Source organism: Plecotus auritus (assembly GCF_963455305.1).
Source record: "Plecotus auritus genome assembly, chromosome: 8".
In the NCBI taxonomy this organism is placed as follows: domain Eukaryota; kingdom Metazoa; phylum Chordata; class Mammalia; order Chiroptera; family Vespertilionidae; genus Plecotus; species Plecotus auritus.
The window spans coordinates 152,952,879-152,977,756 of record NC_137782.1 but is presented as its reverse complement, the minus strand read 5'-3'; the positions used below and the strand labels follow the sequence as shown (position 1 = coordinate 152,977,756).

The following is a 24,878-nucleotide window of genomic DNA, read 5'->3' as shown; positions in this document are numbered from 1 at the left end:
GGTCATAAAAATTTACACCTATGTTTTATTGTAAGAATTTTCTAGTTTTAGCTCTTACATTCAGGCCTTTGATTCAGTTTGACTTAATTTTTATAAATGGTATGAAGGTCCAACTTTGTTCTTTGCATGTGAATAACCAGTTGTTCTTGACACCATTTCTGTAGAAAACATTATTCACTCCCCCAGTGAATTACCTTGGCACTCTTGTTCAAAATTAATTAACCATTAATGTATGGACTTATTTCTGGACTCAGTCCTCTTCATTGATCTATATGTCTAGACTTACACCAATACCACATGGTCTTGGTTGTTGCAGCTTTGAAGTAAGCATTGACATCTGAAAGTGTGAGTTCTCTTAAGTTTTTCCCCCCGAAGTTATTTTGGCTATTCTGGATTGCTTACATGTTCATAGGAAATTTAGGATTACTTTGTCAGTTTTTGGAAAAAAGGCAGTTTGAATTTTGGAAGGATTGCATTGAATCTGTAGATCAATTTGGGGAGTATTGCCACCTTAGCAGTATTAAGTCTTCCAGTCTGTGAACATAATCTTCCCATTTATTTGGGTCTTCTTTAACTTATTTTAATGATGTTTGTAGTTTTTAGTATACAAAATTTGTCTTTTGTCAAAGATATTCCTAAGTATATTTTTCCTTTTGATGCTATTGTAAATGAAATTGCTTTCTTAAATTTTAGATTGTTCATTGCTAATGATAGAAATAGAATTGATTTTTGTTTATTGATCATTTGCCTCTAGACTGCCAAACATTTTTTCTCTTCATTCAGGTAGTTCCCTGAAATCTCAGTTGTCATGAAAAGTCTGCTAATTTATTCAACTTGCTTATTCCTTTTTTGAGGATCTTTTTTTTCTTAACAGGCAGGCTTGAGTTGCATCATTACCAAGCTATTTTCAGTCCAATAATATGTCTTCAAACATTTGGGTACTTGTTAAATGCCTCTGTAAACGAATTGTTAACCACCTGCTTTTCTGTGTGGTCTGTATGAGCCAATACCTTATCACTGTGGGCAGATATTTCATTAAAATAGAGATCTAGGAAGCTGGAGAATAACCTGTGGAGAATTCTCCTCCTGCCAGCTCCCTGCTCCATCCCTCCCCACTAATAGATAGGAATTACAATTCTGATCTGTTCTGAAAAACACCCAGTTTCAAGTCAAGTACTTACTCCTCTTCCTTACGTTCTGTCCCTCGTTGTTCAGTTAATACGTTTGCTCAGTTGCCTACTCTGGTCTTACACATGTCCCATGCCCAATCTCTAAAGCTTTGCCTGAGTTCCTGATTGTAACCTGCTGCTGAGGTCGATCTCCCATATCCCTTGGCTGATGCTTTGGTGTTCTGGACTACTCAGTTAGTTTGATTTCTTCTGTGACCGTGCCTCTTAGACATTATTTGTGCTGGCCTTATCCCATCCCCTCTCAGCTTGCAAGTGTAATTAGTGTTAGTGAGCTTTTTGGCCATGCTTTCTTTCTCATCCCGCAGTCTAAAACTTTGCAATTTGTAGAGCCTTGATGGGTCATGCATTTATATGGCACATGCAGTGTTAAGAATAGTGATATTTATATGCCCCTTAAAACGTCATGCAATCCCTTTTGTACAGGTTTCTTCTGTACTCTGTCTCCCCTCCTTGCCCCAGTGCCTTCTTGCTAATATGTGTACGGAAACTTCCCCAAATGTAAGGAAATCACAATAAATTATTATCAGTCTTTTCTGTCATTGTGTATATTATGGGACCTCTACTTTAATAATTTGTAGAAAGTATTGATGCTCCATCAAGCTTGGTAAAATGATTTTTAGAAGATTATTATATATTACCGTGTGTGTGTGGTTTTTTTTTTTTAAAGAATGGTTCATTGATTTTTAGAGAGAGAGAAGAGAAACATTGATGTGAAAGCACTACATCAATCAGCTGCCTCCCATACGCCTCCCCAACCCCCTACACCCTCCCCTCCCCCAACCAGAAATCGAGCCCCGAACCCGGGCATGTGCCCTTGACTGAGAATCTAACTGGCAATCTCCTGGTGCACAGGATGATGCTCAACCAACTGAGCCACACTGGCTGGGGTCATATACCTGGTTTTTGATGATAATAATTATATTCAGTCTTTAAAATTTTTCATTGTCTACATGCTAGTTTTTGCCATTGTGGCTGTTTAATGTTTTTAGGATGTTAATGGCATGGGAGTCATTCCTGTTCAGAAGCCAATTCAAATTTATAGAAATATGTAAATGAAATTTTTAAAAATGGGTTTCGGATGCTCTTGTGATTTCTGTCTTTGGTTGGGTTGGACATCAGAAATTTTAGTCCTTTCACCCTGAACCAAGAGGATATATAAGAAAATAAAAGTTGCTGCTGTTACCATTATTTGTAGAGTTTGTTGTTGTTTTAACGCTGTGGAGTACACATTAGAATTCAGTTAGCTGTGTTTTACAGAACAACAATTTGTTAAATCCTAATGAGGTAAAGTATAATTTTGTGTGTGATCTTTGCTGGTGCTAATAATGCCAGTGCACATTGATTTCTACTGGTGAAATGTTGTTACACTTCCAAGTAAATGGCTCTTTTAGTGCTGTATTTTTCTTTGAGTAGCTCATTAAAAAGAAAATTTAAGAATTTTAAGTAACTTTATTCTTTCTTTTGAGCTAGGTGAATCTTTCTAAATCAGTTTTTCAGGTTCATTTTCCATTCAGAGCTTTCAAAATTTGGAAGTAGAAAAGATCATACACTTAGCCCATTCATTACCCTCACACATTTCAAAAGAACTGCCACAACTGGGGGATTATATGTGATAAAAATCTTTTTATGGTCCAGGGTCCATAAATAAGAACTATTAAGAATTATGAGCAACAGAAAAGTGTTGTGTGTGTGTTGCCAATCAGTGTCCCAAAATTAAGGCATTAGAGGCCTGAACTTGAGTTCTACTTTCTGTGTGATGAGCGATCCCTCCTCCCCACCTCGGCTCACACTCTGAGCCTCAATGCTTCTACTATTCCCATAGATGTACACGCCTGGTCTAGGTAAGGTTGCAAAGGATCTGTGAACCCCTAAATTGAGGAATTCTATTTAAACATTTTTTTGTATCTAAAATTATTTGCAATTATATCTATAAATGACATTTAGTCATTTTTCCCCTTTAAAATGAGTACTAGCCTGGCTGGTGAGGCTCAGTGGTTGAGCTTCGACCTATGAACCAGGAGGTCACGGTTCAATTCCCAGTGGTGGCACATGCTGGGGTTGTGGGCTGGATTCCTGGTGAGGGCCTGCAGGAGGCAGCTGATCAATGATTCTCTCTCATCACTGATGTTTCTTCTCTCTCTCCCCCTCTCTCTTCCTCAGTAAAATTAAAGAAAGTATTAAATAGTGTTTCCTTTTAATCTAATGTAAAACTTTGTCTTCTGTCTCTTCCATCGCTTCCTTCCAACCTTGCTTCCCAAAGGCAGACACTTTGAATTGTTTCTTCTTAGTAATGTTTTGCTTACTGCTTGTCTCCAGTACCTTGAATAGTGCCTGCTTGGACACCTAATATCTCTTGGTTGAATGAATGAAAGGTTGTCCTTTCTGTGTTTCCATCTTGATAGTTTATTATGCAATTGTGGGTTGAATATCAGATGGCATTGCTCTACCATCTTATCATACAATGTTGCTGTTCACATGTGATTCCACCAAGTCTAGTTTTTTTTTTTTTAATATATTTTATTGATATTTCACAGAGAGGAAGGGAGAGGGATAGAGAGCTAGAAACATCGATGAGAGAGAAACATCGATCAGCCGCCTCCTGCACACCTCCCACTGGGGATATGCCCGCAACCAAGGCACACGCCCCTGACCGGATCCGAACCCTGGACCCTTCAGTCCGCAGGCCGTCGCTCTACCCACTGAGCCAAACCGGTTTCGGCCAAGTCTAGTTTTTTTGCACATGACCTATGATTCCTTTCTGCAAATTTTTGTGATCTTCTCATGTTAGCACTTAAAACATTAATTATGCTGGGAATTAAATCTAGACATTCATCTTGCTCAGTAAGGGGAAATCTCCTTGAATCATTTCTTTGAGAGGTCTTCCCTCTCCCCCGTCCCCTCTAAAAAAGGTAAAGAAATACGTTTTCTCTGTTGGTTCTTTCTGGAATTTTATTACTGGGATGTTGAACTTCATGAATGTTGTTTATTTAAAAAAAACACGATTATTATTATTTTTTTAGAGAGAGAGTGGAAGAGAGAGGGAAAGACAGAGAGAAACATTGATGTGAGAGAAACACATCGATTGGTTGCCTCCTGTATGCGCCCTGACCAGGGCCTGGGCCAGGGAGGAGCCTGCAACCGAGGTACGTGCCCTTTCTGGGATCGAACCCGGGACCCTTTGGTCCACAGGCCCGATGCTTTATCCACTGAACCAAACCGGCTAGGCCCTAGGGCAATGATTTTTATTTTTTAAAAAATCTTTAGTTATTTATCTCTTTGTCTTAATGTTGTAATTTCTGGGAGATTTTCTTAGCATTATCTTCTAATCCTTCTATTAGTTTTTTATTTGTGTTTCTAATTTGAAATGTGTTATCCTATTTCTTGTTTTCTGGTTATTCTCTTTTTTGGTGCATAGAAAAATGCTCCAACCAACCGAGCCACCCCGGCCAGGGCTGATTATTCTCTTCTTAAATAGAGTGTCCTTGTTGTTACTGTTTTGTAGACTTCCAACCCTTTCCTCTTGTTATTTAGCTTTTGCCCACTCCTCTTTCTCACAACACTTGGTATCTTTTCTGAGCTATTCTCCCAGGGCCCATCTGCCATTTTTAAATTGAACTTCTTCTTCCTTTGAAGCTGTGTAACTTAATTTTATGATTGTAATTCAAATGAAAAGTTAAATATGTAAATTTAACATTAATGATATGAAGAAAATATTGAATGAAAGTTTTTTTGTCTCAATATCCATATAGATATTGTGCTTTGTAATAATGAATTCTTTGAATTTTATTTGTGTAGAAGAAATTGAGGAAGAATCTGAAACAACCATTGAGGCCGACTTGACTGATAAACAGAAACATCAGTTGAAACATAGGGAACTCTTTTTGTCCCGCCAATATGAATCTCTGCCTGCAACACATATCAGGTAAGAACTTTTTAAGTAGTTGTTTGAAGTATTCAGTAATATCACGACAATTAAAAAAAAACCAAAAACAACCCAAACAACCTCTTGGAAGCATTTTCCAAACTCTGCTCATGATCTTTCTCAAATTAGTTTACTAAATACTTCATAATGGAATCTTATCTTGAAAATTTATAGTGTGTCTTAGCATATTAAGCCCTGAGAATGTTCTGTAGTAAAGTAACCACTTAGCTTTATTTTAATCCTGACTTTCCAACTTATTTGGGTATCTACTAGCATCCTGTATAAAAGTGTCTAGGAGCCTAACCGGTTTGGCTCAGTGGATAGAGCGTCAGCCTGCGGACTCAAGGTCCCAGGTTCAATTCCAGTCAAGGGCATGTACCTTGGTTGCGGGCTCATCCTCAGTAGGAGGCAGCTGACCAATGTTTCTCTCTCATCGATGTTTCTAACACTCTATCCCTCTCCCTATCTGTAAAAAATCAATAAAATACATTTAAAAAAATGTTGTGTGTTTTTTTTTTTTTAAGTGTCTAGGAGACATCCTGCATTTTGGGAAACGCAGGTCTTTTCCAGAGTCCTAGAACATTATAGAGCAGTGGTTCTCAACCTTTCTAATGCCGTGACCTTTTAATACAGTTCCTCATGTTGTGGTGACACCCAACCATAAAATTATTTTCATTGCTACTTCATAACTGTAATTTTGCTACTGTTATGAATCGTAATGTAAATATCTGTGTTTTCCGATGGTCTTAGGTGACCCTGCTAGCAGTTCTCAACCTGTGGGTCGCGATCTGCTGATAGTGGTAACATTTAAGCACACACAGTTAAGCTATTTCTCAGTATAGTTTATAATATAGAGTCACTAGAGGGCCAGTGCATGAAATTTGTGCACGGATGCGGTCCCTAGGCCTGGCCAGTGATGGAAGTGTGAATGTGTGGCATGGAATGGCAGGTCCCAGCTGACCTCTGGGCCTTGGGCAGCACCTGGGCCCCCGGGCCCCAGCACGCCCCCCTCCACCTGAGTCATCGGGCCCCCGCCTGGCTCCCTCAGTGCCTGGAGCCAGGTGGCAGCCCCGCCCCCTGCCACCGCCGCTAGTTACCATCTGCGGGGCGATTGGTGGGGCTATCAGGCCCCACTTGCACCTGCCTTGGCCTGGTGCCGCCCGCTCACCTGCTCCACCATCCCGCTGTGGTCCCACTCTCCTTGGGGCCCATTGGGGCCGGCAGCACCTACACTGCTGCCTGCTGCCAGTGCTGTGTCGCAGACCCCCACTATGTTCCGCGCTGCCCCCTGGTGGTCAATGCACACCATAGCAAGCAATCAAACTCCCAGTTGAACTCCCGGTTGAGGGGACAATTTGCATATATTTTATTATACAGGACTAGGGGCCTGGTGCATGAAATTCTTGCACTGGGGAGGGGGTCCCTCAGCCCAGCCTGCCCCCTCTCAAATGCTGGGAGCCCTCAGGGGATGTCCTACTGAGGTGACCGGGCTGATCAGGGGAAGTCACCAGCCCCATCACTGCGCTGCTGCAGCCACTGCCAGTCACTGCAGCCACCAAGGTGTTTTCATCAACACGGACTCCAGTCCCTGCACCATGAAAAAATGACAACTTTCTTTAGGCATTTTCAAGATGTGCCTTTCATAGGACATGACATTTCTTTCTTTCTTTTTATCCTCACCTGAGGATATGTTTCCATTGATTTTTAGAGAATGTGGAAGAGAAAGGGAAAGACAGAGAGAAACATCAATGTGAGAGGAACACTTTGATTGGTTGCCTCCTGCATGAGCCCTGACCTGGGCCCCAGATGGGGAGGAGCCTGCAACCTAGGTACATACTCTTGATCAGAATCGAACCGGACCCTGTGGTCAGCAAGCCTAGGCATTATCCACTGAGCCAAACCGGCTAGGGCAGGATATGACATTTCTTAGCCCTCCAGCAGTGGACCTTCGTTTTTTTTCTCCAGGAGTGTGGTGGAAAAACCCTAGATCACCTTTTTGGATTCTTATACCCAAGTTACTAAGAATATTACCAGTGGCAAACAGGGAGCTTAGCCAATGAGCGGTCAGAAAAGGTTATTTCCTCTGTAGTTCACACCAATCACCTCTGATCTCTGGCTCCGCCCCTGCCCAGGTCCCAAGCCTCTGGCCGGGGCTTGGAGCCTGGGCAGGGGACCCCTAGCTCCCTCCGATCACACGATCGCCTGGCTCTGCCCCTGCCAGGCCCCAAGCCTCTGGCCCGGGCTTGGGGCCTGGGCGGGGGACCCCCAGCTCCCTCCGATCGCCCTGCTCTGCCCCTGCCCAGATCCCAAGCCTCTGGCCCGGGCTTGGGGCCTGGGCGGGGGACCCCCAGCTCCCTCCCATCGCCCGGCTCTGCCCCTGCCCAGGAGCCCCCTGGCTCAGGCCATTCCCAGGTTGCTCAGGACCCACCAGGGCCTACCTCAGAGTGACCTGGGTGCTGAGAAAGTTCCCAGGACCCAGGCTGCTGGGTGCCTACGTATGCAAATTAACCCCCATCTTTGTTGGGTTAATTTGCATACTCACTCTGATTGACTGTGGGGGTAGAGGAGGTATGGTCAGTTTACATGTTTGTCTATTATTATGTATGATAGGATTAGAATCCAACAACTAGGACCCAAGATCTGGTTCCTAGGCAGGTGACCTTTGACCCTGTAGAGTATATGGCCTTTTATTTTATTTTTTTGAGGACCTCTGGGCTGAAAACTTTATATTCTTTATTACTTGCATCTGCTTTGTGCATTAATAGGTTGTAAAAGTGAGAAAATTCAGCCAAAACCGGTTTGGCTCAGTGGATAGAGCGTCGGCCTGCGGACTGAAAGGTCCCAAGTTCGATTCCGGTCAAGGCACGTAACTTGGTTGCGGGCACATCCCCAGTAGGAGGTGTGCAGGAGGCAGCTGATTGATGTTTCTAACTCTCTATCCCTCTTCCTTCCTCTCTGTAAAAAATCAATAAAATATGTTTAAAAAAAAAAAAAGTGAGAAAATTCAGTCTTGGTTTGTAGTTTGGGAAGTTGTGGAGGAATGATGGTGGTTTTATATGATCTGCTGATAGTGGTAACATTTAAGCACACACAGTTAAGCTATTTCTCAGTATAGTTTATAATAGGTGCATCTTGGAGGTATAACAAAATGTTTGAACTAAAACAGGTAGTTACACACCTTCAGGAACAGGAAAACTTGGAGAGTTGGCATTTACTCAGCCTTTGAGATACTATGGGGCATGTTTCAGGTAGAGGAAACAGGTGAGCATAGATGTGCAGGGAGCAGAATGTGTCCAGGGTGATAGGTGTGAGGAAATGCAGTGTTTTTGTCCCTTCAGGTAAAGAAATTCCTTCAACTCTTGTTCACAATCTTTATTTATTTTATTCAGTTCTCTAGTAGTCATGGTTCTCTTAAAAACTATTAATATAGGAAGTAAAATATGTTAATTGTTTATTTCAATAACTAGAGACCTGGTACACGAAATTCGTGCATGGGGGTGTGTGTCCCTCAGCCCAACCTGAACCCTCTCCAGTCTGGGACCCCTTGAGGGCAGTCGGACATCCTTCTCACAATCCAGGACTGCTGGCTCCCAACTGCTTGCCTGCCTGCCTTCCTGATTGCCCCTAACCACTTCTGCCTGCCAGCCTGATCACCCCCTAACCACTCCCCTGCCAGCCTAATTGATGCCTAACTGCTCCCCTGCTGACCCAATTGCCCCTAACTGCCCTCCCCTGCAGGCCTGGTCCCGCCCCCAACTCCTCTCCCCTGCAAGCCTGGGTCCCCCCCAACTGCCCTTCCCTGTAGGCCCAGTTGCCCCCAACTTCCCTCCTCTGCTGGCCTGGTCACCCCTAACTGCCCTCCCCTGCAGGCTTGATTGCCTCCAACTGCCCTCCCTTGCAGGCCTGGTCCCTCCCAACTGCCCTCTCCTGCTGGCCTCATTGCTCACAACTGCCCTCCCCTACTGGCCTGGTCCCTCCCAACTGTCCTCCCCTGCTGGCCATCTTGTGGTGGCCATCTTGTGTCCACATGGCAGCAGTCATCTTTTTTTTTTTTTTAAATATATTTTATTGATTTTTACAGAGAGGAAGGGAGAGAGATAGAGAGTTAGAAACTTCGATGAGAGAGAAACATCGATCAGCTGCCTCCTGCACACCCCCTACTGGGGATGTGCCCGCAACCAAGGTACATGCCCTTGACCGGAATCGAACCTGGGACCCTTCAGTCCGCAGGCCGACGCTCTATCCACTGAGCCAAACCAGTTTCGGCAGGTGGCAATTCTTTTGAATTATGATGGAGACACAGGCATTTGGGGCTTTATTTTCTTCCCCAAGTTGAAAGGGACATCTGTAGCTTTCATCTTTGAACAGCTGAAAGGGGTTCGGGGCAGTCTCTGGCCAAAGCATGGAGTTGTGCTGACCAGCCCTCATGCTGATGTGGAACACGTGCACGTTGAATGTGATCTTGACATTTTGCTACTGTTGAAGTCATGCCCTATCTACTAGTATTTCTGCTATAACAGGAGGAAATTACTGAAGCCCCATTGTTGTTTGGCAGCAAAGAGGGCTAATTTGGTGAATATTGGCTTTTTCTTCTCAGGGACATTATCACGTGCCCAGATTTTCCTTGTGCCATATGGAGCATCGGAGAAAACCTGACTGAGGCATTCCGGAGGTTCTTTGTAGTTTGTGAGCTATAATACTGTAGTGTGAGATGCTGTGAGCTTCTCAGAGTGACAGGGAAGCAACTCTTTGTTCCTTCTGATTCCATGATTCCCCTGGAAGAGAGAGATCTGGACAGTTCTGGGTAGGGTTAGTGATTCAGCTCTTGTTGTGAGATACATAGGACTTGAGCAATGAGAATGCTTTGGGAACTTTTTTGTTTTGACAAAGGGAAGAGGCAGCATGCTTCACACAGTGTCTTAGGCCATTAATAATAAATTATATATGCTGCATACACCAATTTATAAAGCACTATAAAATGGATTGTTAATGCCAGCTACAAGACCTGTTGTAAGTATATGTAATACTATATTCAGTCATATATAGCCCATGTTTATTGAACTTGGCTTTTAAAAAATCTAACATTTATTGAACCTTTATGATCACTGTTATCCCACTTGCTTTACATATATCTTCTTTAATCCTCACAATGACTTGATGAAGTAGGTCCTGTTATAACCCCCATTTTACAGCTGAGGAGACTGAAGCATAAAAAGGTTAAGTCACTTGTCAGACTCACAGCTTTTTAAAAAAATACATATTTTTATTGATTTCAGAGAGGAAGGGAGAGATAGAAACATCAATGATGAGAAAGAATCATTGATTGGCTGCCTCCTGCATGCCCCCTACTGGGGATCGATCCTGCAACCAGGCATGTGCCATTGACTGGAATTGAACCTGGGACCGTTCAGTCCACAGGCCGACGCTCTATCCACTGAGCCAAACCAGCCAGGGCTGGACTCACAGCTTTTAAATGGCAGATTCAGAAATTGAACCCGGACTGCCTGGTTGCAGAGGTACAGCATTATGATGTGTACATGACTGTAAGTGTTAAAAAGCATCAGACATGGAAAGAAGCTATTAATAACTTGTTTACTAGGTAGGCTCACCCTATAATTCCTCCACCCAACAGCACCAACATTTTGGTGTATCATTAATACTTTTTCTCTTCTAATCTTAAATGTATTTGTTGGATTTTGACTGCACGTTGCTGGAATTTACTTGGAATGACGATGTGTAGCTTCCTCTCTTGCTAAGTAGTGCTTATCCTTCTGTACCACTATGTCATCTTTGCTCTTTCTAGCTTCGTTGATTTGTTTTTAAATATGTGAGAAATATGGCTGGAAAATGAGTGATGGAACAGCAGGAGGAGGGGACGACAGTTAAATATAGGAAGGTTGTTCATTCTAGAAGGAATCTAAGTGTCACTGTCTTGGAATAGGCAAAGATTTTTATGATTGTGAAGAGAGTCTATGTTTTCTTGATGTTTTGCTGTTTCACCTTTTGTATTTACATTTGTTTTATGTATATGGTGTTAAGAGGGATCAGTTAGAAAACTAAGTTTAAAAAGATAACCATTTACAATATCATCAAAGAACACTGAATACCTAGAAATAAATTTCAAGATGTTTGAAAAAGGGGAAAGATGTGTAAAACTATTATAAAGTACTAGAGGCCCGGTGCATGAAAATTCATGCACTGGAAGGGGGGATCCCTCAGCCCGGCCTGCCCCATCTCACAGTCCGGAAGCCCTCAGGGGCGGGAGGCGATCTGGTGATCAGGGGAAGGTGACGCCCCCATCACACCTCTGCTGCTGCCACTGCCAGCAGCACAAGCCTCGGCCGGCCCTGGGTGGCTGGGGGGCTGAAGGGGCTGAGGGGACCGGGGGACTCCGGAGGCAGACGCGCCTGGGGGTGGGCCCGGCCTTGCCGAGCGCCTGCTGCCCCAGTGGGGCTGAGGGGACTGGGCGCCGCCATCTTGTGGCTGTGGGTGCTGCCATCTTTGAGGGTGGGGCAGTCAATTAGCATATTCCCTCCTTATAGGCTGTGGGCGCTTCCATTTTGCAATGGCGTGAGGGTCAATTAGCATATTCCCTCTTTATTAGATAGGATTGCTGAAGGAATGAAAAGACGTAAGTAAATGCAGGATAAGTAAATGCATGACAATATGTCAGTTTTCTTTACATTATTCCAAAGATGGAATACAGTTCCAAAGAAAATCTCAGCAGAGTTTGCATGTGTGTTAAGTATAAGTGTGTGTAAAGTGTGTGTAAATTAAGCTGATTATAAAATGTATGGGAATGTAAAGGATCAAGAAAGGTGAAAATAAGGAGTTTTAAAAGCGTGGGTCATATACTGTGGAGTATCCCTCTAAACCAGTGGTTCTCAACCTTTCTAATGCCGTGACCCTTTAATACAGTTCCTCATGTTGTGGTGACCCCCAACCATAAGATTATTTTCGTTGCTACTTCATAACTGTAATTTTGCTACTGTTATGAATCGTAATGTAAATATCTGTGTTTTCCGATGATCTTAGGCGACCCTGCTAGCGGCTCTACAGCAGTGGTTCTGAACTGCTAGCAGGGTCACCTAAGACCATCAGAAAGCACAGATATTTATGTTACGATTCATAACAGTAGCAAAATTACAGTTATGAAGTAGCAACGAAAATAATCTTATGGTTGGGGGTCACCACAACATGAGGAACTGTATTAAAGGGTCGTGGCATTAGAAAGGTTGAGAACCTCTGCTCTAAACCAAGCACGTGCCCTGACCAGGAATTGAACCGTGACCTGGTTCATATGTCGAGGGTCAACCAATGCTCCACACTAGCCAGCAGGGCTCTTTGTCTTTTCTTATATTTTCTGTTTTTGGTTCTGAGCTAAGTCTGACTTTTATCTTCCAGCCCATGTACTGATACTTTAATTACTTAGTGTGCTTAGGCTCATAGGGTTGCTAGTAGCACAAGTAGAGGAAAAATACAGTAAGCGGGGAAAAATCATATCCCAAGTTAACATTTTTATACACACTTTTAAAAAAATGTGGTGTTTACACTATATAATCTTTCCTTTGAAATGATCAATTTATTCCCTATGGGTTGAAATGTTTCCTTCTCTAACCAAAACTACAATGCAGAAAGGCCCTGGGCTAGATGAAAGTACATTCTGCATATTGTCCCTAGTACGGGTGTTCCACACAGTCGTGGAAATGCCTATGATTTTCCTGGCAATCAAAACAAATTGTCATCCTGTTCTGGAGCAGGGGAACTTTCTAGTACCCTACCTTTTGGACATTTCACTTTCTCCTAGCTGTAAAAGGGAAAAGTGGCACCAAGGCAGGGATAACCTCCTCCCTTGAATTTACTTGCTGACAGTTTCTTTCACATTTTTTATCAGATCTCCAGAATTGTGGATTAAAGTCTTAGTCTTCAGTACTCTTCACATGCCATAGGCAGAATGGTCTTTCCAAAACACTGCTTGTCATTTTTCTTCACAAAATCCACAGTAAGCCCTAACTTCTCTTCTTGGTTTTTATTCCTCTACCTTACTCAAACAGATGTTCCAATTTTTGTGTATTTTTTGTTGTTGTTGTTTTGTTTTGTTTTTTTGACCCTCCTTTTATTTTTATTTCTTAACATCTGTTAAAGCAATATTAACAACAAAATATATCTTTGAATAGAAATGCTTAAAGGTTTCCAGATTCCTTTGCCTTCTTTGTCCTCCTTCTCCTTTTTATAATCTATAAAATCATATTCCTTCAATTAACATAGGCAGTCCTTGAATGCTTGTTGCTAAGATTTATCTACACTAATAAAAGAGTAAGATGCAAATTGACCGTACCTTCGCGACACCCACCAGCCAATCAGGAGTGAGTATGCAAATTAACCCAACAAAGACGACGGGTTAATTTGCATATGCAGGCGCCTAGTAGCCGGGGGTGGGGCGGGACGCTTGCGTTGTCGCCATGGTGACGATGCAGGCGTTCTGCACCGCCCCAGCTGCTCTGGTCCTCTGGGCAGCGTGGGAAGGCAGAAAGGCGGCTCTGGGCCAGAGTGAAAAGGTGGCGCCGGCAGCCAGGGGAAGGAAGGCCCATTCTTTCATGAATCTTTGTGCATCGGGCCTCTAGTTTAATAATACAGAGCATTGGTTTTTAACCAGTTCTTAAGCAGTTTTATGTCCTCGGGGATTTTTGGCAAGGTTTGGACAGTTTTGGTAGTCACAACTTGCTGAGAGGATGCTACTGTCATCCAGTGGGGTAGAGGCCAGGGAAGCTACTTAAATATTACCATACCAGGATAGCCCCCACAACATATGTCAATAACATGAAGGTTGAGAAAAATTTGCTCCCTTAGTATATATTGTAATCATACAAATTTATGCACTTTATCTAATGAGGATCTCCCCTTTTGTTTTAAATTTAAATTTTATTATTTTTAAAATCAAATGTGTATAGCTGTCTAATAATATTGAATAGTCATGAGCCCTGTTCCCCCACTGCAGTCATTTTCAACTTCTCTGGCAGTGGCTTCTGCATGTTTACCACTCTGACACTACTACTATTAATTTTTCAGTTTTAGAAATCTCTCTTTACTTCCTCTTCCTTCCCTTCTCTTTCCCTTGTGTTTCCAATATATCACAACTTTTATTTAACTTAATGATCAATCTTTGTATTTTATGACTTGTAAATATTCCTCACATACTGGTACTCTTGTACAACCTTTTGTTTTCCTTAGAGTATGATAATTGTTTTGCTTTTTCCTTTCCATTAGTATTCTAAAATGTAAGAAGTTTTTAGTGTTTACTTACTTGAAAATGTTTTTCACCGTTGAATGGAGATTTGTTTAAGCATAGAATTCAGGTTTAAAAATAATTTCCTTCAGAATTTCTAATCGTTCTGAAAGCATGGTGGATCTTTGAGCTTCATTATTTTATTTGGTTGTTCATTGTATTTAATGGATACAATGCTATATAAAACTGTCTATTTGCTGAATTTCCAATCACAGAACCTAGCATGGTTTTTTATATGAAAAAGTCTTCAGAGCAAATGTAATTCATAAGGCCAGCAAGAAAAATGCCTTTTTTAAAAAAAAAATGAAGAAATAATGATTTTCATTGAACAAGGACTAAGTTTAAAGCAGACCTTGCATCTGTAGTGGTATTCCAAGTTCAGCGTGCCTTAAGGTCGCTGGTGATGCTTGTTGATCAGGTAGATTCCTGATCCTTCCCCAAGATACTTGGATTCATTCAGACTGGTGTGCCTAAGAAATTTGGATTTTTTTCCAAGCAGGGATGGTAAGTTCTGAATCATTCCACAAGCTGTAGTTGTATGAAACTGAAGGAAATTCTTTAGGCAGTATGGAAATGGATGCTAATTTAAACTTTCTCTTTTTCACTTATTCAGATTGGTAACATCTTTAGGTAAAAGAAATATATTACCTGTATGCACACTTTCACATATGGTTTTTGAATTTCTTGGATTATACAGGACATCCTGATAAGCGAACAGTAGGCTCATCAGCACCTGCCATTAAACATGGGACCATGTTGTGTTATGTTTATTCACATGTCTCTCTATCCCAGCACAATCTCTGAAACAGTATATTTTAAAGACCTTTTTGAATGATCTGTGGGATAGTATGTTATCTCTATGGAAATTCCTTGCTCTTGCATGGTTCCCTGTAGAAAAGCAGTATGAATAATTATATGGGCCTGGAGTGTTCTTTCTTTGTGAATGGTCTTTGATATATTTTATCATCATGGTTGGGTATCTTTATTCCTTAAGGATTAAAGTATTATGGAAGAGAACAATGAGGATCATTGCTTGAGATTTAGCATAAATCTTATTCAGAGTTTGATAATAATTCCTTTAGTTTGGGGTTTGCTTAGAATTTAGCATGTGTTTATCTATGTTGCCAACATTTGTTCAGCATAAAGGAAAACAACACTTTAAATCTCATTTAAACTACTTTTATCGGCAACTCTTGGCATGTAGTACGTGTTTATTACATAATCATACTTCATAAAATAATTCTGACTCAACATCCTGCTTTGTTAGCTGTTAATACATGTACATGAATATTTTTGTGTTGGATTTTCATTTTTAATTTGGGAAAGGTACAATATAGCTACAGTAAAGAAAATTTTAAAACTAAAATCATCTATTATCCTTTCATTTTTGCATAAAAGCTGTGTTGTCCCAAATAATTTATATTTTAGATTGGCTGAGGTATCCTGTTGGTGTTTTTTAATCATGTGCCTATAAAACAGTATAACCAGTGTTTTCTATCTCCTAATATAATTATGAAAATAATGGTTTAATTATTCAGTTTAACTTCTCTTGTCCTTTCAGACAGTATGGAGGAGACTTTAAGTATGCTATATTGTTTATATGAATTTCCAGTAACTGTTAAACCCTTAAAATTCAAGTGACTATTAAAGAAAGTGGTATCTATTAAGATAACATTTAGCAGAGTTTGCTCCTCCCATTAAAAAATACTCAACTTTTGAGAACTTAACAAAAATGAGTTTATTTCAAATATTGCTTTGTTAACTGTTATTGAGGCAAAAAAATGGAACTTACTTTTGGAAAGCCCATTTATTATTTAAGCATGCTGCATGGGGGAGCACATATCCACAGGTCAGAAGTTCTGTGGCTGCTGTGGATGTGCTTACAGCAACAGAGCAATTTCCCACTCATAATTTTGTCCTTTGTGAAAGCATGTCAGGTAATTGTTGACTTTTGAGTGTTGTTATGTGTACTGAAGTAATAATGTTAATTTTTCTGCTTCAGTAATATGCATGAATAAAATATATTAGAAAAATAGAAAGCCTTTGTAACTCTTGGTAACCAAAATAGAGATTGGATGTTATGGAGGTACCATATGCTCTCAGAGATATCTTTTGAAGTGATGTTAATTAACCTAAGGTGATTACCAGAAAAAGATGTTTTTATGAGGAGAAAATGATTTTAAATTTGAGGAATATAGAAGTGTTGCAAAATGTTTAGAAAACTAATTTTTTTAACCTATGTGCTAGTATTTTACTTGTATTTTTTTCCCTTTGAATTGTTTTTCTTTTTTTAAAAAATATATATTTTATTGATTTTTTTACAGAGAGGAAGGGAGAGGGATAGAGAGTTAGAAACTTCGATGAGAGAGACACATTGATCAGCTGCCTCCTGCATACCTCCCACCGGGGATGTGCCCCCAACCAAGGTATATACACTTGCCTGGAATTGAACCTGGAACCCTTCAGCCCGCAGGCCGACGCTCCATCCACTGAGCCAAACTGGTTAGGGCTGTTTTTCTTATTTTAATTTAATTTTTTCTAATACAGCTTGCATCAGTATTATTTTGTATTGGTTTCAGGTGTATACCATAGTGATTAGACAATCATATACTTAAAATTTTTTTAATTGATTTTTTTGACGGAAGGAGAGGGGGTTGGGGGGAGGGAGAAAGAGAGAGATGTGAGAGATGTGAGAAACCCACAGGCGCCCCAACCAGGGATTGAACCCTCAACTTGGGCATGTGCTCCAACTGGGAATTGAACCTGCCACCCCTTGGTGTATGTGATAATGCTTCAACCAACCCAGTCACACTGGCCAGAGCATATACTTTACTACAAAGTGATACTCCCACCCCCACCCCCACTCACCTGGTGACATACATAGTTAATGTAATACTAGTGGCCTGCCCGGTACATGGATTCGTGCACATTGAAAGGAAATTAATTAGAATTCCTGGGGTGGCTCTGGGGCTCGAAGGGCATCTGCAGAGTGAGTAGGGGGAGAAAAAGAAAACTCACGCTCGTGATGCTGGCTTGCAATGCTGGCTTGCGGTGCTGCCTCTAGGTGCTGGCTCTGGTGCAGGGACTAATGCAGGTGGTGGCCAATGGGACAGGCCCTGGAGCCAACCTCCCTCTGTCCCTTCCCAGCAGGCTGCACCTGGGGAGGTGCTGCAGCTCGAGGGCATCTGCGGAGTGAGCAGGTGGGGTCCCTTGGCCTGGCCTGTGGGGATCAGCCGAAACTGGCTCTCTGACATCCCCTGAGGGGTCCCAGAGTGCGAGAGGGCACTCTGCAAAGTTGCTGTCCTACAAGGTGTGGAACGCAAATGCAAGTGTGCAGTAAACCAGATTCAGGGCCAACAGTGCCCCAGCAAACAACATAACCCACAGCCAAAGGTGGAATCACGCAGCCCCGCAAGGAATCAGGCTCCCTCCTCTCTGGTTTCAGGGTGCTTCACCCAGAACCACCACTTCCAAGTCACTGCAGCTCTGCAGCTCCTGCATTGAGCGTCTGCCCCCTGGTGGTCAGTGTGCGTCATAGGTACTGGATGGTCGGACAGTCACAGCCTTTCATATATATAGACTATGGACTATATTCCCGTAATGTGTTTATTTTTGCTTGTTATTTTGTGGGGAGCAAGTAGTGACTTTTGTTTAGAAAATTAAATAACATCATATTTAGAAAATATTTCTGAGCCCTGACGAAAATCTATAACTTGAATAGTCAAAATTCTTCTGTCAAGCCTGGCCGGTGTGGGTCAGTGGTTGAGCATCAATCCATGAATAAGGAGGTCATGTTGCCCAGTGGGGGTCCTGGAGGAGGCAGACAATTGATGATTCTCATCATTGATGTTTCTCTCTTTCTCCCTTTCTCTCTGAAATCAATAAAAATATATTTAAAAAATCCTCCTGTCACATATGTAGCTATATTGAATTTTTTAAGCTAGTGAGGATAATTTTAAAAGTGCTCATAATTTATTCCTTTACCTGGATAACCTTACTTTTCCTCAAGTCTAGACCAACCTTTTAAAATTGACATAATTTCCAAACTCAGACCACAGGACTTAGGATCAAAGGTAATTGCTATCAAACTTCAAGGTCGCACAAGCCTGTAGATCGTTATTTTGCCCCTTGCTCTGTAGAAGTTCCTAGTGTTTAAATTTTAACTAGTATTTAGAGCAATTTCAATAAAGGTAAGTTAGTTAATCCTGATATGAATGTGTATTATTTTAGGTTGTCATATGCAGTGGCTTCTTTAAAAATCTGGAGGTTATATTAGATACTGGTTTTCATTGTTTTTATAATGTCTTTGTTTGAAAAATATAAAACCTCCTCATATTTATCATCATAGACTCAGAAACTGACTTAATCTGAAGGTTTTTCATTGTACTCTTTTTTCTTGAATAATTAAGAAATAACTATAAAGTGCTTTATGATATAAGCGTTTACCGCCTAACAGTTCTTTCCATTTATAGAGGTTAGCTTCTCTATAAATGTCTACAAAAACAGTCTTATGTTTTAGGTTATGCAACACCAGGATTGTAAAGCCAGTCTTACACATATACATTTACATATATTCCTAACTGCCATTTGGATTTTTAATAGCAACTTTTTACATTTTGAATATTCCTTATTTTGCATACGTCACCATTGTGAAGGTGGAGTAGCCTTTCTTAAACGCTTATTTGTTTACTCACTTTTCCCCTCTTTCAACAGGGGGAAATGCAGTGTTGCCCTTCTGAATGAGACAGAGTCAGTATTGTCATATCTCGATAAAGAGGTAATTCACAATTATACTTGTTTTCTGTGTGTTTTTCTTTTTTTTGCATGAAGTCATATCTCTTGAATTAATTTCTTTTTGTATCAAATCATTGCACCACCATAGCAGTATTATAGTGAAAGTATAATCACTAAAATGCATTTGGATAATTTGATTTTTCTGGTTGAGGCAAGAATTGACAAAAACCCCTGTGTCTGTCTGTTTTTCTCTTTTCAGTTGGTAATGAAAAGCTGTATAAAGTACAGCACATGATTTAGCTGGTAGAAGAAATATTTTGGCTTTATGAAAACATGACTTTACTGTAATTGGTCCTCCTTCCTGCTTTTTGTTTGTTTTGTTGCCATCATTGTTTTTAATAAATAGCTTTTCTTTTAGACTCTTTAGATGAGATTTTACCATTGGTGGTGTGCTTTCTTTCCTGGATCCCTAATAAACTTAGTCAACTAAAAATATTTCTTTCTGTAAACTTCAACAAGAAAAATTTTAACTATGTTTAGCAGGTTGAATTCAAGCATGTGCTTCAAATAAAGGGAGGAAATGCTTATAAATAGAATATTCCACGTTATACACAGTTGTATGTAACTTATTAGCATTTGTATTATGGGGAAAATATTTTACTGTTGGTGTTGCTTCAGTATTTAACCTTTATATATAGTTTCATGGTGTTTTTGTTTTCCCTAAATCTTTTTTCATATACATATATGTGTGTGTGTGTGTGTGTGTGTGTGTGTGTGTATTTTTTTAAAAAGAATTAAAGGGACATATTTCTTATCATACTCAAGTATTGTCCTCTTATCTCAAATGAAGAAAACATAAATGAAAGGATTGATAAAATATGTGGATCTACTATGTATTAGAAACTCTAATAAAGAAAACTAAAAGGAAATAAATATTCAAGGCAGATAAAAGGCTAATAGTCCTTATAACTTACACTTGTGAAATTTAGAAAAGGAAAAGAGTACTCACATCAGACTGTCCAACAGAATGGTTGATGATAACGTGGATAATGATAATGCTAGAAATGAGCACAGAAGCAGAATTAAAAAGAGGGAACATTCAATATGTTTCAGTGTATTTTACTGGTATATTTGATTGTTGAGTGGGTTTTTAAAAAATGGTAATTTTTCCCTTCTTTGTTATTGTTAGCAATTTGGATATGCTAAGGCCTGTTATAGGTGAAAGTTTGCAAAGGTGTTTGTTTTTTCTCCACTTAGTCTTTTATCAATCTTTGAGATAGGATCTGACCTGTGGCATTGTGTTGAAGGAAACTTTTTTTTTTTTAATAAATCTTTATTCAGATTATTACAATTGTTTCTCCTTTTTCCCCTCATGGCTCCCCTCCACCCGGTTCCCACCCCACCTTCTGCCCTTACCTCCCCCCCACTGTCCTCATCCATAGGTGTATGATTTTTGTCCAGTCTCTTCCTGAACCCCCCCCCACCCCTTTCCACCTGAGAATTATCAGTCCAGTCCCTTTCTATGCCCCTGATTCTATTATATTCACCAGATTATTCTGTTCCTCAGGTTTTTAATTCACTTGATTTTTAGGTTCACTTGTTGATAGATATGTATTTGTTGTTCATAATTTTTCTCTTTACTTTTTTCTTCTTCCTCTTCTTTAAGAATACCTTTCAGCATTTCATATAATACTGGTTTGGTGGTGATGAACTCCTTTAGCTTTTTCTTATCTGTGAAGCTCTTTATCTGCCCTTCAATTCTGAATGATAGCTTTGCTGGGTAGAGTAATCTTGGTTGTAGGTTCTTGCTATTCATCACTTTGAAAATTTCTTGCCACTCCCGTCTGGCCTGCATAGTTTCTGTTGAGAAATCAGCTGACAATCGTATGGGTGCTCCCTTGTAGGTAATTAACTGTTTTTCTCTTGCTGCTTTTAAGATTCTCTCTTTGTCTTTTGCTCTTGGCATTTTAATTATGATGTGTCTTGGTGGGGTCCTCTTTGGATTCCTTTTGTTTGGGGTTCTGTGCGCTTCCTGGACTTGTAAGTCTATTTCTTTCACCAGGTGGGGGAAGTTTTCGGTCATTATTTCTTCAAATAGGTTTTCAGTATCTTGCTCTCTCTCTTCTTCTGGCACCCCCATAATTCTGATTTTGGTACGCTTGAAGTTGTCCCAGAGTCTTCTTACACTATCTTCAACTTTTTTTTTTCTTTTTTTTTCTTTTTGCTTTTTCGGTTGAGTGTTTTTTGCTTCTTTGTATTTCGATTCTTTGACTTGATTCTTGTGTTCCTCTAGTCTGTTGTTGGGTCTCTGTATAATATTTTTTATTTCAGTCAGTGTATGTTTAATTTCTAGTTGGTCCTTTTTCATATCTTCGAGGGTCTCGTTATATTTATCGGCCTTTTCTAGGATATTCTTGAAAAGCCTTATAACCGTGGTTTTGAATTCTATATCCAGTCGTTTGTTTTCCTCCATTTCTTTCGTTTGTGATCTGTTTCTTTGACGCCGCATTTTCACTGCTTCCCTGAGTTGGTAGGGTAGATTTGTGTGCTAGGTTTCCTATATGACCCAGTGGGTCGGCCTCCCCAGTTAACCTGAGGTGGACACTCTTGGTGCACCCCTTTGTGGACTGTGTGTACAGCCTTGTTGTAGTTAAGTCTTGATTGTTGTTGGTATCACTGGGAGGAATTGACCTCCAGGCCAGTTGGCTGTAAGGATCAGCTGTGTCTACGCTGGCAGAAGTTCGGTGCTGGAGACAGCCTTATAGGATTAGACTTGCCAAATTGCAATAGCCTCTGTGCTCAGCTTGGATGGGGTGGAGTCTCAGGGCGGAGCAGACAGTCTTGGCTTCCAGTCAGCCTTGCCCTTGCGCGCGCGTGCTTGCGCGCGCCTTTAGACCTCTGCCTTCCCCGGCTCCTGAGTCTCCGCCCGAGAGTCCAGATTCCCCCCACAAGAGCGTGGGTCCCCAGGGGCTCGCCTGGAACTGGGGTTCAGTGCAGTCAGAACTGGGGCTCAGTGCAGTCAGGAGCTTCTGACTCCCTTCCACTAGGGAAAGCCTGTGGCAACCTCCGCAGCCTTTGTGCGCACTGGCATGCGTGCGCCTGCAGACCTCTGCCTTCCCCGGCTCCTGAGTCTCCGCCCGAGAGTCCAGATTTCGCCCCCGTAAGAGCGCGGGTCCCCAGGGGCTCGCCTGGAACTGGGGTTCAGTGCAGTCAGAATTGGGGTTCAGTGCAGTCAGGAGCTTCTAACTCCCTTCTGCTAGGGAAAGCCTGTGGCAACCTCCGCAGCCTTTGTGCACACTGGCGCGCGCGCCTCCAGAACCCTGCCTGCCGGGGCTCCCCCGGGTCTCCCCCGGGTCTCCGAGTATCTGGGTGCCTTTCTCTCTACCTGACAGTCCAGACTCCCCCTGTATGAGCCTGGGTCCATGGGGTTTCGCCCGGGACTGGGGTTCAGTGCAGTCAGAACTGGGGTTCAGTGTGGTCGGGGGCTTTCTTCCCCCTTCTGCCAGAGAAAGTCAGCCAGGCTCTCAGCTGCCCTTCCTCTCTGCGCGCACAAAGACCCTTTGCCGTACCTCCAATTCTCTGTGAGCTTTTCTCTTTCCTTCTAGTTGTAGAATTTTCACTCAGCCAGGTTTCCTGTGGTTCTGGATGGTGTCCGTTCTGTCTTTTAGTTGTAGTTTTGAAATTGTTGTGCGAGGCAGCAGTTTAGGTGCTTACCTATGCCACCATCTTGGTTTCTCCCCTTGAAGGAAACTTTTACAAAATTTTTTTAAAAAATCTTACTCAATTTCATTGATTTTAGAGAGAGGGAGAGAGAGAGAAACATCAACGTGAGAGAAAAACATCAATTGGTTGCCTCCCATACACACCCGGACTGGAAATGGAACCAGCAACCTTCTGGTTACAGGATGATGCCCAACTAACTGAGTCACACTGGCCAGGGCACAAAGTCTTGTTTTTATGGAATACTATACTAACATTTTACAGACTAAAAGTGACCTGAAGTGCCTCTACTTTTAAAGCTGATGGTGAGCCAGTGGTAACAGCTTTAGTTACCTAGTAACATTCTTTGTTGCTCCTGTCTTAAAAAAATAAAGGAATAACAACTCTGATTATGTACTGTCTGTCCTTGCCCCCTGCCCCCCCAATCTATTAAACAGATTTATATAATCTGCAGATTTTTTCTTTTCCTTAGATAGCATTTTTTACTTGCATAGATTGTCACATAATGGTGTGACTTTTGAACAGTTTTACTGTTTAATCTTTTTTGACAGTGAAGCATGATTAAAACACTGCAGAATTTCTTGGTATCTCCTTTTTGGTTTTCTCCTTTCCCATTATCACAGCCTTTAAGACCTTGAAAGGAGAAAGCTTTATCATCTGACTCTTATTTGCAATTTGCTTGGCTGGGTCTTGGTAAAGTGCTGATGATAATGATGGGCCCTTCCAGGATATAATAGAGAGGTTCATGCAGTAGGTGACCCTCAGAATCATAGCCGAAGGCAGGGACAAGGCTTTACTGGTTCAGATGGCCAGAATTCAGCAAAGGACTGGTGGCTGGGTCTTCTTATCTATTAGGCTCAGTAACTAGGGCTCTATTGCATTTTATGGGACCACGGATAGTCAGGTGGGTGTGCTGGTGGTGGTGGTATGTATGTATGTTAATATACCTACCTATGTATACATATGAATGCTTCAGAATTTAAAGGAGAACTACAGAATTATAATTAATAAATGTTTAATTAAATGTTTACAGTGTGACACTTTAGTGAACTGTATAAAAGCTCAGCTCTTCTATGGTTTATTTAATGTGGGTGTGTTTACATTTTAATATTTTAATAAAATGCAGATGGACACTCGAAAAATAAGAGTGCCTATTATCTATGAAGGCATCCATATTGTTTAGTGTGGGCTTTGGAGGTTTAAATAATTACTTTATTTTAGGTGTCTTACCTTTGATTTACATGGCTTATCTTTGCTAGCTTTTCAAAATCTTGTTTTAGAGCAGTTAAATGGTTTTCTTTTAGACTAGAACAAATAATAAATCTTTATAATATACTTTTTTCTAAGCTATTTGTTTTGGCTTGATTTAATATTATACTGTATTTCATAATGACAATAATTTCATGTTCTCCTTAAACATTTATGATTTTATTCATCAAAGTGAAATTTTATATACTCTCTGAAGTTTTGTGGTTTCATGATTATGACATTGGATTTATTGTTTTATAAAAAGTTTACCTAGATATTTTCTGTCTTTTTTTCCAGGATACCTTTTTCTACTCATTGGTCTATGACCCCTCTGTGAAAACACTATTAGCTGACAAAGGTGAAATCAGAGTGGGACCTAGATATCAAGCAGACATTCCAGAAATGCTCTCAGAAGGTATGTTTTTCTTTGGTTTTCAAGTACTATGAGAACATATATTGTATCTCAAAACTCAAACATTGGTTTTCTCAGATGGGAGAAACAACTTTTAGGCTAAAGTTTAAAAGGGTTCTTCCAATTTTAGAATTGCAGAAAAAAGCAAGGGATAATAATTTATTTAATCAGTTATTCATTTTTGATTTTACATTTTTATGAGTGTTTTGGCTGTTTTCTCTTTTTTTTAAAGGGCAAATGTAAGAACATTCATATTGTTGAATTTGTGTTTTAATGTGGCATGCTCGTGCCTTGAGATCCTCCTCTATAGGAGGAGGCCATGAAATCTAGTGAACAGCTACATTTTGGTGGAGATTTTGGCTGAGC

At 40.9% G+C, this 24,878-nt stretch overlaps 1 protein-coding gene across 4 annotated transcripts in view; it reads left to right on the top strand.

Annotated features, from left to right (window-relative positions):
* The window catches only part of MTA3 (metastasis associated 1 family member 3), a 138,396-nt gene that overhangs the window by 26,502 nt on the left and 87,016 nt on the right, over window positions 1-24,878 (top strand). For all 4 annotated transcript variants that reach the window (XR_013961480.1, XR_013961481.1, XM_080685256.1 and 1 more), the window contains exons 4-6: window positions 4,986-5,112; window positions 19,112-19,175; window positions 24,398-24,515. Coding sequence is in view for 2 of the 4 variants with exons in the window: in XM_080685256.1 (XP_080541382.1) it covers window positions 4,986-5,112; window positions 19,112-19,175; window positions 24,398-24,515 (309 nt within the window). In the remaining 2 variants the exon portion in view is untranslated. The remainder of the gene's footprint in view (window positions 1-4,985; window positions 5,113-19,111; window positions 19,176-24,397; window positions 24,516-24,878) is intronic.